General features: G+C 38.2%; 1 protein-coding gene across 31 annotated transcripts in view; it reads left to right on the top strand.

Annotated features, from left to right (window-relative positions):
- Window positions 1–14958, top strand: part of dgkza (diacylglycerol kinase, zeta a) — a 104733-nt gene that overhangs the window by 68096 nt on the left and 21679 nt on the right. For 15 of the 31 annotated variants that reach the window (XR_013796530.1, XM_079603831.1, XM_079603837.1 and 12 more), the window contains 14 exons: window positions 325–438; window positions 622–762; window positions 866–944; window positions 1080–1135; window positions 1506–1568; window positions 1871–1944; window positions 2124–2235; window positions 2326–2525; window positions 3368–3471; window positions 5977–6056; window positions 7657–7701; window positions 8553–8622; window positions 12063–12103; window positions 12207–12403. Coding sequence is in view for 30 of the 31 variants with exons in the window: in XM_079603831.1 (XP_079459957.1) it covers window positions 325–438; window positions 622–762; window positions 866–944; window positions 1080–1135; window positions 1506–1568; window positions 1871–1944; window positions 2124–2235; window positions 2326–2525; window positions 3368–3471; window positions 5977–6056; window positions 7657–7701; window positions 8553–8622; window positions 12063–12103; window positions 12207–12403 (1376 nt within the window). In the remaining variant the exon portion in view is untranslated. The remainder of the gene's footprint in view (window positions 1–324; window positions 439–621; window positions 763–865; window positions 945–1079; window positions 1136–1505; window positions 1569–1870; window positions 1945–2123; window positions 2236–2325; window positions 2526–3367; window positions 3472–5976; window positions 6057–7656; window positions 7702–8552; window positions 8623–12062; window positions 12104–12206; window positions 12404–14958) is intronic. The other 16 variants (XM_079603835.1, XM_079603840.1, XM_079603834.1 and 13 more) reach the window with 3 other exon arrangements.

Here is a 14958-nt window from a genome sequence, read left to right as displayed (position 1 = left end):
ATCTGAACGCAGCTATATTTCATATACTGACTTTGATCCATGAGAGAGAAGTTTAGGAATATTGCCTTAAGCCCAACTGAAATAAGGAGATTAAACCACCCGTCCTCCACTCTGCTGAACTGCGGTTTTCTTCGTTAAATACTGCAGATATTCATATTGAGTTATTTTTCTTGTGTGGTTTTCTTGGTTGATGTGATTGTACAAAACAAGATATCATCTATTTAACAAATTTTTTTGTGTGTGACAGGGACTATTAATGAATTTTATAATGAAGTTTTTATGAATATCTCTATCTCTCTCTCTCTCTCTTTCTCTTTCTCTCAGGTGGGCTGGATCTTGTCCGCGCTTGATCAGCTGCAGCTAAACCCTTCTCCTGCTGTGGCAGTACTTCCTCTGGGCACAGGAAATGACCTTGCTAGGACGCTAAACTGGGGTGGGGTGAGTGAAACTTAGGTTAGAAATCTGCACATTCAGACACAATTATCCCAAACAATCAGTCCAACTTTATCATGTTCCTCCATAGTAAATGTTGATGTAATTAATTTAGCATAGTCTGCTCACTATCCATTCGTAAGCATTGTTTGCTGAATGGGCCTTTCTTGTACAACCGTATGCATGTAGGGTTACACAGATGAACCTCTGAGTAAAATCCTGTCTCACGTTGAGGATGGGAATATTGTACAGCTGGATCGATGGAATCTTATTGTGAAGCCCAACCAAGATGCGGGCCCTGAGGAAGGAGACGAGCAGGTTACGGACAAGGTAAGAGCTTCACCTACAGTGCTGTTTTACATGCAGTCAGAAGCACAGGTTTGCATCAGTATGTAAGCAGCTGAAGAGTGATCGATATTTCTCTGCTCCACAGCTCCCTCTAGACATCTTCAATAATTACTTCAGCCTTGGGTTTGATGCTCATGTGACTTTAGAGTTCCACGAATCTCGAGGTTGGTGTAAAGGCGCTAGTCTGTGACTGTTTATTAGCCAGACGGCGGTTGTGTGAGAATAAAGGATTTCTTCTATGAGGTCAGATTGATTGGTTCTTATTGAGATTAATGATGGTTTGTTGTCTTACTTCTCAGAGGCCAACCCTGAGAAATTTAACAGCCGATTCAGAAACAAAATGTTTTATGCAGGGGTAAGTGAAACACACACATTTCTAAATGCATGTTATCAATCTTATTGTGAACGATTCCTCTATGCATTTCATTTTTTAAAAACTAGTTTTGACCTTTTAATTCTTAATCAAACTTGTTCTTCTGGTGAAACGACAGACTTTTTTCTAGTAATGTATGCTGGACTTCTCCAATCATTTAGTCAACTTAAACCCCGCCCCTTTCTCCAAGCTTGCATTCAGATCTCCCTCCATCCAGAAAAAAGGCTCTTTCGCTACTTCCATTACTTCACAACTATAATAATGACAAACTCATGTGTTAGCTGAAACTCATAAATATGACAGTGAGTTTGGTGATGACAAATAATGCAAATATTGTTTCCTTTTTCTACAGACAGCGTTTTCTGATTTCTTGATGGGCAGCTCCAAAGACCTGGCTAAACACATCAAAGTGGTGGTACGTACAGAACAACTCCTTTGTGCAGAACAAGAGAGGAAATATGTGTGCATGCCAGGGTGTTTTGAAATGCAAATGAATATGCTGTGATATTTATTTTATTTTTTTAGGCTTGACTCAGTCTCTGTATTTGCATGCTTGTTTGTTTGTTTGCATTTCTTCCTCTTGGGCTTTGGGCTCTTGAGCACTGAGAGAGGTAGTGTGTCTAAATATGAGTTGAAACCTTTTTTCTGCTGACTGTTGGTTTGTTCTGCTGACTTACTCAGTTTATGCTGCTTTCTTCTCTCTCTCATTCTCTATAGTGTGACGGCACAGATTTGACCTCGAAAGTCCAGGATTTGAAGCTGCAATGCCTGGTCTTCCTCAATATCCCCAGGTAATGCACAAAATCTTTGAATTCTCAGCATCATTACTCCAGTCTTCAGTGTGACATGATCCTTCAGAAATCATTCTAATATGCTAATTTGGTGCCCAAGAAACACTTTGCTCAACATGTCACTCAGCTCTAGATTTGTTTGTGTGACGTGTACGTTTGGATGTGCATGTTAATCGCAGGTACTGTGCGGGCACTATGCCATGGGGCAATCCAAGTGAGCATCATGACTTTGAGCCTCAGCGTCATGATGATGGCTGCATTGAGGTCATTGGATTCACAATGACATCACTGGTATGTTTCACCTGATTGGATAAGTTTGAAGTGAGTTTTAAAAGTTGCATTGTTAATTTACATTCCCTGCTTTGTTTGTTGTGAATATAGGCCACGCTGCAGGTCGGAGGTCACGGCGAGAGGCTAAATCAGTGCCGTGAAGTCACCCTTACCACCTTTAAGTCAATCCCCATGCAGGTGGATGGCGAGCCTTGCAAACTAGCGCCCTCTGTTATTCACATCTCCTTGCGAAACCAGGCCAACATGGTGCAGAAAACCAAGAGACGCACATCTATACCACTGCTCAATGAGTGAGTCCAACTTATGTGACACCACACTTATTCCTGGATTCTGTGTGTAGATTAGGGCTTTTGCACTTTTGCACAGCATCATATTTTCACTACACTGGTCATGGGACACAATAATTCACTATTACAATAAAATTGCATTATCTATAGAAATAAAAAAAACTAATGCTCATTCAAATTCATCTTTAACTTTTGTGTTTTCTCTTTTTGGTCAATGAATCACACAATACGAGTGTAGTTTGATTGTTGATCGACACTTGCAGAATGTCTAACAGAATCTGAAAACACACACACACACACACACCGAGTATTTTGTATGAGCTTGTTTAATAAAAAGCCAAGTGAGCAGAAATTTAAACCGCTTGATTGATGTCTTTCTCTATTGAGCTGTTACTGAAAGTGTGAAAATTGAGCGTGATTTATTCGCTCTCTTATTCTCATTTCTTTTCCTTGAAACTGGAAGTGAATAAATTACCCTCATAAATGGCTGCTTAGGACAGACAATCTTGCTCAGTCCTGCTGAAATTAGATAATCGCTCTCTCTTAGGTTTTGTTCATTTCACACATGAGTGCTTCGAGTTGAATGCATTGTATTGACAGCGGATATGCCCATAATGAAACCACTGCTAAAAAGCTAAATATCTGAAGTGGAGACAGATTTAATTAGTGTGGCGACAGCAATGTCATTTATTAAAGTGCAAGACACTGTACCTAGCCCAGACAGTACATGCAGTGCATACAGCCAACATACTCGCTATTACATGCATCAGTTCTCGAAAGCCTCGATTTGTGCTGTACATCCTTTGTTTGTATGATTGTTCTAACTAGAATCTTTTCCCATCCAGTAGTCAGCAACCATTTCCAGAACGGTTACGGATCAGAGTGAGCCGTATAAGCATGCATGATTATGAAGCTCTGCACTACGACAAGGAGAAACTCAAAGAAGCTTGTGAGTATGAAACAAATATTAACATTACAGTTCAGCAAATGTATTGGTGATTTTAGTTGTAAAGTAATCAATTTGAACTACCGGTATTTGCAAATAATATTTTATTTTAAAAGTCGGCATGAAACGGAAGTGGCAATAGTATTTTCTTTCCTATTGTGACGTATATCCAAGTGAAACAGCTTATTGAACTACAAAACCTGTAGAGCGGGACTTGATTTTTGTCCCTCTGGAATTGATTGGATCATTGGATAGTTGTGGTTTGCTATTGCTCCAATGTCATGTGAGTGACAGGATGTTCCGCCCTCGCACCAGTGAACACGTCATCAGAGAAGAGATGTCACTGCAAGTAATTTTGATTAAAGATTACAAGGGCACATGATTTGAAAAAAATATATGAAATGCATGGATAAATCATTTACACAAATGGTGCAAAATTCCATTTAAAAAAAAGAATTGTCAATTTTGATTTCATGGTGACTTTAAATAATATGTAGGCTTAATATGTAGAAAGTGCAATAAGCTCTTTGTCTTGTCACATTCAACATAAATTAGCATATTTTCGAAAAAGTTAAGTATTTTGCATCACTAAAAATGTCGGTTGTTTGGATTTTACGGTTTTCTGTTCTTAAACAGTCAGATATTAAATGTTTCGTTACTTTGCTACTGAACCGTCCCTTTAAGCCGCAGTTCTATTTGTCAACACTAGGTGTCGTCCCATCACTACAGTGAATGATTATAGTGCGTACTGATTGAATTCAGTGGGTCCTTAAGAATACGTTCAGATTCAGCTTTATGCTGCTATTGTGTTTTGACTGATTATTTTGTGCTGATCCATCGGAGATGTTAATGCCACACATTTCTGTTCTCAAAAATCCCAAAAATGAAAGGTTTGCTGTATTCTGCTAGTGTGTTAGAACGTCTGTATATTTGTGTGTGTGTGCAACAGTAAGTCCGTCTTCATTAACAGATATAATCAAGCTATCTTTCGAAGTATATATGACACAATGCGTAATAAGATAATTGATGTATTGAATATGCATTGCGCATCACTCAGATCTCTTTTTCAGAAACACTCTTTGCCGAGACCAATTGTAGTGTGAGTAACGTGTATATATGCTGGTTGAAGCCAAGCTACTAACACTTTATTTAGGCCTGTTAATCTGATTTCTCTGGCATGATGTTCATGTGACATTTAATAAAGACAAATTATAGCTTTAGTTTTACTGAAATCAAACTTTTCATATGCATACAGTTGTTCTGTACTCTCTCCTTTGTGATAGAAAGCTATGCCACACGTCCCTGTGTCTATTCTGCTCACAGCTGTCCGTCACTAGTCTTCACTCTTCTGAAGAGCGTTGACAATACCACCAACTCAACAGAAAGAGAGAGAGCAGAGAACAAACCTGAATTGAATTTGAGAAACGACTGTTCAGATGTTGCTAAGCAACCCAACATTCCTCAATGGAAGAGACATCTCCCATATCTCGCTACTCTCTCTCTCTTAGCTCGTTTCTTCCTGCCTCCCTCGTCGTTCTCTCTCTCTCTCTCTCTCTCTCTCTCTCTCTCTCTCTCTCTCTCTCTCTCTCTCTCTCTCTCTCTCTCTCTCTCTCTCTCTCTCTCTCTCTCTCTCTCTCTCTCTCTCTCTCTCTCTCTCTCTCTCTCTCTCTCTCTCTCTCTCTCTCTCTCTCTCTCTCTCTCTCTCTCTCCACTTTGTCAGAGAAACTTGCCGTCCTCTTGAGAATGCTCATTTAATTTAGAAATATTACCTTGCCTCTCTGAAGCCTGTGAGACTCAGCTCAGGGTAGGACATGACTAGTGCTCCTCCAGCCTTTAAAAGTACACCACACTGCACTTCCGTAACGTTAAGGTGATTGAGTGTGTCACGCTACAGTTGGGATTTCAGTGCAGGTTCTATGCCTTTCACCCTTTTTCCTCTAAAGTGACTTAGACTTGAGCTTGTCCATATGCATGAGAGGATGCATGTGCCCACAGCAACCACTGCACAAACATCATATTTCATCATATTCTCTCAATGACACATACTGTATAAGAGCAAGCCTACAGCCATGTGTCCACAAAACGCCTGCAGTGGTTTAGACTCTAGTGCAGACAAAATTGCCACATCCTCCCTATCAAGTTCTATTACTGTCTGACCTTGTTTCATGAGGATTCTGTGGATTAGTTTGAATGAGTTTGATTGAGTCTGAGCCAAAGCATGTTTCATTTAACTGCCATAAATCATATTCATCAACCTTTCTGCTTACATGTATATCCATAAAGATAGAGATGAATTAGCTTATACCTTAAATGATTAAGAAAAGTCTTTCTTTCTTTAATTTTTTACTCTTTCTTCCATTTCTGATCAGTATCTCCTGAGAGGAAAAATGTGGGACAGGCTTTTCACAACACGCAGCAGACTGTTACTGTGAGAGTGATGGAAAGATTCTGTTTCTTCTCATCGCTCGTTCTAACTTCTCTTTTCGTCTCTTTCCATCCCTTCTGCAGCGATTCCGCTGGGCCTCATCGTTGTCCCGGGAGACAGTGATTTGGAAACCTGCCGAGCTCACATCGAGAGACTACAGGAGGTAAAAAATGAGAGGGTGGGGTTAACAGATGGAGTGGGGTAAAAGTGAGAAATGAAGAGGACAGGGAAAGAGTAAAGAGGAGAGAGGTGTTGGAGTTTGATTAATAATGGGAACAGTCAGAATATAAGGAGGGAGAAGTTATACTGCACTACAGATACAGAACAGTGGTTCTCAACTGGTTAGTCCTTTTGGACCTAGATTGTAGTGGCGACACAGTATCAACATTGTTTATTGTACAATAGGAAAGAAATATCAGAAACACCTTCATTAACAATAGTTAACGAAATAAGTATTAAGAAATCAACGAACAGCAGTTTTTACAGCATTTCTTAATCAAGATTAATGTTAAAGGGATAGTTCTGTCATCATTTAATCACTCTCATATTATCATACATTTTTCTTCTTCTGCGGAACATAAAATAATATATTTAATAATATACACTGCCATTTAAAAGTTTGGAATCTTTAAGATTTTTTAAGAAGTCTCTAAGCTGAGAGATTTCTCAAGATATCCTCTTATGCATATTTGGATGTACTATCTCTTTAAATTATACATATACCGGTATTGTTTATTCATGAGGGTTCATTATTAAATATCCTATTCATTGTTAGTTCATAACACCTAAAGCATTAACCAAAGTGTGTTATAATACTGTATACTAACAAAATGCTAAATTACAATTACATATGAAATAAGAAACTGACATTCCTGGATTCAGATGATACCATGCTCTCCAGCCAATAGTTAATAGACAAAACAAATTGTGACAAACAATGTCCTTTTGCAACTCATATTCAGCCTTATGTATGTAATAATGTAGTCTGAATTTATGTCAGCATCTGCCTAATGTAGCTTGTTTCTGCAAAGTGGCAAATGAAATACTGTAGTTTGACCGTTTTTGATGGCATCAATTAAAAATAAGGCAAAGCGTTTTCTAGTCTATTTTAAAAGTTTTTATAATATTTTAAGGAAGTATTGATTATGCTCTTTTTTTTGGTTAGATGACCTTTAGTATTTACCATTGTTTTCCTCACGTTGTAACCCACCAGTTGGGAACCCCTGGTATAGAATATCTTATTCGTTTATGCCATTTCTCATTGAGAAACATTGGTCTTACAAATAACTTTACGTTTAGTTGGAAAACAAAATAATTTTAAACCAGTCAGAGCCTTCGTCTAGAGACATATGTACAATAAATTTAGGTTTGATTTTGTTATCATATGAAAGGCAGGGGAAATCCCTCAAAATGTATAATGAAGTTTTTATTTATCTCTCTCTCTCTCACACACACACACACACACACACACACACACACACACACACACGCACGCAGTGCAGCAGGTCATAATGAATTCCTTGGCAGGAAGGTTGTGTGAGTGTCTATGGCAGAATATGGTATTCTTAAAAAAAGAAAAGTAGTCTCAAATTCATGTGCTGGAGGGAATTTTCATAGAAATACTGTTGTCTATCAGCTGCAATGGAGACTATAAATTATAGAGAATTCTTATATGACGGCGTTTGTATCTGAACTTGATGGACTGTGTGCCTGATCTGATGGGGTTTGTGTGTATGTATCTAATGTAATGGGGTCTCCTGCAGGACTTTGTGTCGTGTCACCCATCTCTGCAGCGGCTGGTGCTCCAGGTGGGTATGATACCTGTGAGAGGTAAAACGGGCACACCTGGAGCACTTTCAGGAACAAGACTGGAAATAGAGTTCTGTTTGTACGAAGGCCTGTCAGATTTTGATGGACATTCCTGTACAAACCCAAACTACATAAACTTCGGCTGCACATTTGTGTACTCTAAAGATAGGCCCGCAGGCAGACATGTTTACCGTGAGAGTGCGTACAACTCAGAAGAGATAAAATAAGCAAGAGAGTTTGTTTTCAGATAGAGCTTAACATGATCCTCAAAGCAGAGTATTCTGCAATTCATCCGAAATCTCCCGCATCATTTTCTGAGATTAGAGCACTCTAGCGCCTCCTAGACACTAGTCTGTTTTCAGACGTGAAGAGAACCCTCATTAGTACAGCATTCCCTCATGACAGATGTTATGGGTGAAACTTCAAATAAGCACAATTTATACTAAATGCTTGCTAAGCTAAATCCACTCGCTCAAAGCTTCGTTCCCTGGATATTTCCCCTGGGTCCTAAGTGCTCCCATGTGCTTTGTGTGGATGGATGCCTTCGATCACATTTAGCTTCTGTTGAGAATGGCAGCTTTCTCTATAGTGATGGTGCATGCAGGTGTTGCATTTATTGTGTTTGTGGATTCTGTGAGTGTAGTGTGTATTTGACTTTGCATGACATAAATCTTCAAATGGCAGTTTGGCGCTTTAGGAAAGAGATTAACCGATGTGACAGGATATAATTGTGTGTGTGTGTGTGTGTGTGTGTTTTGCTTTGAGAGGTATAAACTGACACTAATGAGAACTGTATCTACCTTTCTCCTCTTCCTATCTCCTACCCCATATTTCCTTCTCTCATTCACAGGAAGGTGACGGGGCCCAATCAAAGGCTTTGTCATCCCAGAGGCTCTCCCCAAAATGGTGCTTTCTCGATTGTGAGTATACTTAGTAGTTTGGATGGTAGAATTCAGAGAGTCAGATCTGGGGTACTGGACAGCAAGTGTGTCATGGTGGCCCTCAAGGATGTGGGCTGTAGTTGTGTTTATCAGTGCACAAAGTGTAGGTGTTTGCTGTGAATAAAATGGCAAAGAAAGGTCAGAGATTCAAAACCATGAGTCAGACAAACAAAATATTCTCTTATCAGTGCCAGAATCAAAGAGTAAGAGAGAGAGAGAGAGTCATGAATCTCCATACTAAAGAACAGAATCTACTCTGACATTCAGCTCTAATAAGGAGTGCTAGGATGGTTACTGTCAGCGGGAGAGAATTACAGCCACAGAGAAAGAGAGAGGAGCTGTTGGCATCATTAACTGCATGTCTGACATGATGAACTCTGTGGGTATGTGTGTTTCACCAAGTCACACCAGCAGGTCAGCAGGAACTCTGAAAAATCGAAAGAGGCATCTCTCAGTCCTGCATGTGACTTACATCACCAAACATAAATCATTCGTGTATTTATTAGAGGTAAAATTTCTATTCCTTATTTATTTACTTTTGGTTTCCTTTTTTTCTTATTTTCTTATTTTCCTTTAAAGTACACTAACCATTCAAAAGTTTAGGGTAAGATTTTAAAAAAAGAAATCAATACTTTTTTTTCAGCAGGGATAAATTAAAGGATGCATTTACATTTGCATTTACATTTACTTTATGTAAATGCACATGCATTTACATAAAGTATAAAATTTCCGCAAAAATATTAACAACTGTTGTCAAAATTGATAATAATAAGAAATGTTAGCATATAAAACACCATATCAGCATATTATAATTATTTCTGAATGATCATGTGACTCTGAAGACTGGAGTGATACTGTTTTAAAATGTATTCAAATAGAAAACCGGTATTTTAAATTGTAATACTAGCTAACTAGACTGGGTAAACCCAGCCTGATCTGCCGGTGATTTGATTTCGCCCTGCAGCACAGGCTGGAAACCTGTTGATTTATCTATCCTGCTTCCTTTACAAATTTGCAGGAACCAATCACAAACTGGCTTATCCACCTGGCGCGCTATTGGCGGGTTTATGATGATAGAGAAGCGACGAATCCAATTCCTTTTAACCTCTCGACGGTGCTCAATGGCTTCTTTAGTTAAGCAAACAAAATCGCTCGAGTGGGTGTATACCACTCATGTTTTTTTGCACAACCTGCAAAAATCGCTCGATGCCACTTTTGTTTTACTTATTTTCCTTTAAAGTACACTAACGGTTCAAAAGTTTAGGGTACGATTTTTTTACAAAGAAATTAATACTTTTTTTTTTCAGCAGGGATGCATTAAAGGATGCATTTAAATTTAAATGCATTTAAAAAAACGCAAATCCTTCTGCAAACCGCTGATCAATGCTTCAAACCAACACATTTTTTTTGTATGACTTTTTTTCGCATCTATCCAACTGCGTACAGAGTCATTTGAACTATACCCGTTGATCACGCCTCTTGTGCAGTAAAAAATACAGAGCAGACTGCCCAGACTAATGTTTAATCTTAAAAATATTGGGCTTGGTCTGGTGATAGCCAGACTACTATTTAACTTTATTTTCTATAAAAAAAATCAGCCTTGTTAAGCATGATATTTCTTTCAAAAACAATGAAATTGTAAAGACCTTTGAATGGTATGTATTCTTTAAATAGGGCTTTATTGTTTGTTTAACACTATCCTACTAGCTCATTATTGCCACCATACAGACCTTTATGTGGACCACTCTCCAATTCTTGTAGTTATCTCCTGATTGATCCCTCAATGCATGTAACTCTTTGGAGCAAAAAGATAATTGTACACATTATGTATTCTATGAGAAATGATACATAGAAATAAATTGCTTTTCGCATACAGGTGATGCTTTTGTTGAGAGGTGTGTTGAAGCATTGACTCGAATTGTGTTGAAAGGGCCATCAGACTTCATTTGACAGCATCTCGAGATATGAGGAGTCAGCGTTCATTATACACAAATCCTGTGACAGCTGAGTCACATTCACATAGATCCTGAACTGCTACACATCAAACCAGTGAAATGACAGTAGATCACAATCCCCTGTTCAGTACATGCATCTTTCTACCCGTTCTGCCCTTTTTTCATCCTTTCTTTCCAGTCCCTCCTTTCTCTCTTCCCACTGGCACAGAGCAAAACTCATCTCCTCATTTTAAGACTAAAAAGCTTCCGAGGGCTTTATTACCAGAGCAGAGAGCTACAGAATTAGTCAAAACTTTTCCGAGTGATTATTGTGGAAGCACTTCTGATCTCAGCTCAGTGTTATGAAGTTGCTGTCAAATAATTAGTTTCAGTTCAAGCTGGGGGAAAGTCTGATCCGAGGCCAGTGTTATGCCATTTTCATTGAACATGTAATAGATTGTCCATGCCCCAGGGCAGCATTAGGGGGGGAAATTGTCACCAGAGTGTGAGGAATCATGTACACTCATTACTTTTGCAGCAAATGTGTTATTTACAGGTATGAAGTCAAGCTCTTGGGAATTTGTTTATGTGTGCTTTTTCAGCATGTGCATTCTCTTTGGGAGTAATTTGCTTTGGTGAGATGCGAGACCCGTGGCAGCCTCTCTTTTCACGCTCATTAAGACAACATGAGGGAGTGTCACACCCCTTCACAAATCCAGCAACACCATTGGTCTAAATACCTGGCATGCCTTATTGTGGCACCCTCTGATTCGTTCAGATCATCTTGCTGACATCAGTTGCAGCCAACCCTGTCGAGGGAAATCATGAACCTGTAGATAATAACCATAAACATATTTTGATAACCCAATTCGGGGTTTAACCCAATTAATGTTTTAAATACTGTATATCCTTTTCCCTTTAAATATGGAGAATAATAATTTTAAAGATAATTTATGAAATTGTATATGATGTATTTGAAAGAACTAAAAGAGCAGTTTCATGTCTCTCCTGGTATCCTATAACTGGTTGAGTTTGAAATGGGATTTCGAAAGTAAAAAGTAATGCAATAGAGTAATTACACTGTTGAAGATTTAATTACCGGTAGTAGCTAGTTAATTTCTTTTTTTTTTAGAGTAACTTACCAAACACTGCAGCTGGGTTTAGGTTAAATGTTTGACCCAAGATAAAAAATAAAATAAATAAAAAAGACAAAATTACTGTACTGCTGGGTTAGAATTAACCCCAAATGGGTGGGAATTTAAAATAACTTTGACCCACACACAGAATGACTTCAGTAACACAGGCTATAATCAAAAGGTGAAATTTGTTTATAAGCAAGAACACCCAGAAAAAGACAAATACAGTATAGGCAAAAGTAACAACATTTAAAATAACCCAGTGTATGATCTGTAGATGTTGAAGGGAACTGTTGTGTAACTAATCAGAGGCCTGATTTGGGTTCTTATTTATGTTTTGTGTTTACAGCTACAACAGCTGATCGATTCTACAGGATTGATCGAGCTCAAGTGAGTCCTCCATACAATACCTCTAAGAGTAATGTGAACTAAAATTGAGCAATTTTGAGTGTCCACAAACAAACCCTGCATATTTGTTTTCCGTCTGTCTCAGGAGCATCTTAACTACGTGACTGAGATTTCTCAGGATGAGCTGTTTGTTTTGGACCCGGAACTGGTTGTCACGGAGACGGTCAGCACATCGCCAGGCATGCCAGACCTGGTGGACTCCTCTGGTGATGTCCCGTCCGATCCACATAAATTTGCCTTCCCATCATCCTCCTCTTCGCCACCAAACTCACCAGGACCTAGGTGAGACACCGTAAATACACATGGACAAACACAGAGGAAATGGTTTCAGTGTATCCAGTGCCATTATGTAAAGGTATAGTTCGCCCAAAAATGTTCTTACCCTCATGTCGTTCCAAACCTGTACCTGACTGAAATTTGGGAACCCATTATATGGTCAAAAACAGTTCAAAGGAGACATTCTTCAAAATATCTTTGTACAAGTTTGGAATAACGCAGGACAAGTAAACGATGACAGCATTTTCCTTTTTGGGTGACCTATCCCTTTAAGCTAATCTTTGACTTTCCTTTCATTATAATGATGTTTTGATGAATGAGTTATTCTATACGAACTCTCGTACAGGAGACATGTTCATAATCGTCAGTAGCTAATTACTCAGATGGCTGATAGCTGACAGCAGTTTCAGCCAACAGAGAGCAGTAGAGCTAGAGCATCGAGCCGCCTGGTGGCAGTGTGTTTCTTACAGCTTAGCTGCTTTATACAAAATGCTACAGCACATTAACAGCATTAATTCTAAAGTACTGACAACTGTATGTGTAACATCCACCTAGGGCACTTAACAGTTGTTGATTCTGAAATGCTTTTAATATACAGTAAACATATACACATGTGTAGGCAGGTTCATACATGAATGTCTATGCTTGTTTGCATATGGGAATGATAATGGGATTGTGAGATTGTGTGTGTGTGTATAATTGTGTAGTACAGAGTGAATAAAACAGTGTTTCCTGCAGCGCAGAGCTTTATCCGATCCTCTATTTATAGCTGCCTGAAAAAGTCATACAGCACCGCAGCTCCTGCTAATCTCCTCTGTGTGTGTGTGTGTGTGTGTGTGTGTGTGTGTGTGTGTGTGTGTGTGTGTGTTGTGTGTTTCGTTTTTCTGTCTTTGTAAAGATTGAATTATTAAATGATAAAGAATTGATGAAATCAATATATTTACCTTAAGGTCCATCATCACACATCCTTTCTAAATGTAAAGGTCTGTAGGGAGGGTGCATTTGATATTCTATTTTATTTTATATTATTCAATATTATTTAACCTTAGTGGAATGCTCTGCTAAAAAAAGAGCAGCGTTATTTATTTCTATTACTGGTCCAGTCAGGTTAATGTCGGTTAATGATGATTTTGTGCTGGAGAAGCTTGTTGACCATTACAATGATGGGGACCAGCATCCAAAACACAACATACACTACTATTCAAAAGTTTGCGGTCAGTAAGAATGTAATACTTTTATTCAGCAAGGACACATTAAATTGATCAAAAGTGACAGGAAAGCCATTTATAATGTTACAAAAGATTTAGATTTTAAAGCTACTTTCTGGACCTTCTGTTCTATTTATTAAATTATCTAGAAATGGAATGTATTATGGTTTCCACAAAAAATATTAAGCAGCGCACCTGTTTTCAACATGATTTCTGAAGGATCATTTGACACTGAAGACTGGAGTAAAAGTAACTGCTGAATTCAGCTTTGCCATCACAGGAAGAAATTGCATAATAATAAAAATATACACACGTACATATATGTATGGCCTATATATACAGTACTAAAAGTTATAATATGCTGATTTATTATCAATGTTGGAAACCATTGTGCTGCTTAATGTTATAACTTGTGATACTTTTTTCAGGATACTTTGATGAATAAAAAGTTAAAAAGAAAAGCATTCATTTAAAATACAAATCTTTTGTAACATTATAAATCCTTTTAAAAGTTTGGGGTTTTATATATATAAAACAGTTATTTAATAATATTTCACAATAGTACTGTTTTACTGTATTTTTGATCAAATAGCCTTGTTGCGCATAAGAGACTTATTTTTTCGAAAACATAAAAAATCTTAGCAATTATCTGATATTTGCGAGTAAATCTATTCATTTATTTAGCTCATGCTGGTCCGAAAGAGACTAATAGTGTATTGATTGATCCGAGTGATTGAATAGCTATCTCTGTGAATTTTGTATAATTAATGATCGTCCCCCAGCTGTTTGAAGCTTGTCTGGTTGAAACCCAGAGAAGCCGCTCGCTGGGCATAACTCTCTTCTGATTATGTCATGCATGTCATTGTATAACCCAATGGATAGGAGCTATTGTATTATGGCTCCCAGTGGAAAACATTGAGTGAACCCTCAGAGCACTTTCAGTCCTGATGCTGCTTCTGTCATGTGTGCTGTGCTGTGATTGTGAGATAACAGTCTGTCTTTTGACTTTAGGGGCCGTGGATGCTTGAGATGTACTGATATGCCCTTTATCTCTCTGTATTTGAACTTCAGAAAAGTCTTTCTTTTACTTCGCATTTGCAGTAAATGTGTCATTTGTCAGCCTTAATGATTCAAACACTACCTTTTCTCTCACCCTTTTTCTCGGGTTCACTCTAAGCCACCTGGGTATTTCACATCAAAGCTGAGGCTTTCTTTAATTAGTCTTGTTTACCTTGGTAATTGTGTGTTGTTGTGTTAGAAGCACCACAAGCATACAAAGCTACAAAATGTCGACATTCTGTTTTTCTTATATAATATAGCCTATATATATATATATATATATATCTGGGTTAT

Source organism: Phoxinus phoxinus (genome assembly GCF_949152265.1).
Source record: "Phoxinus phoxinus genome assembly, chromosome: 2".
Taxonomy (NCBI): domain Eukaryota; kingdom Metazoa; phylum Chordata; class Actinopteri; order Cypriniformes; family Leuciscidae; genus Phoxinus; species Phoxinus phoxinus.
This window is presented reverse-complemented; position numbering and strand designations above follow the sequence as displayed.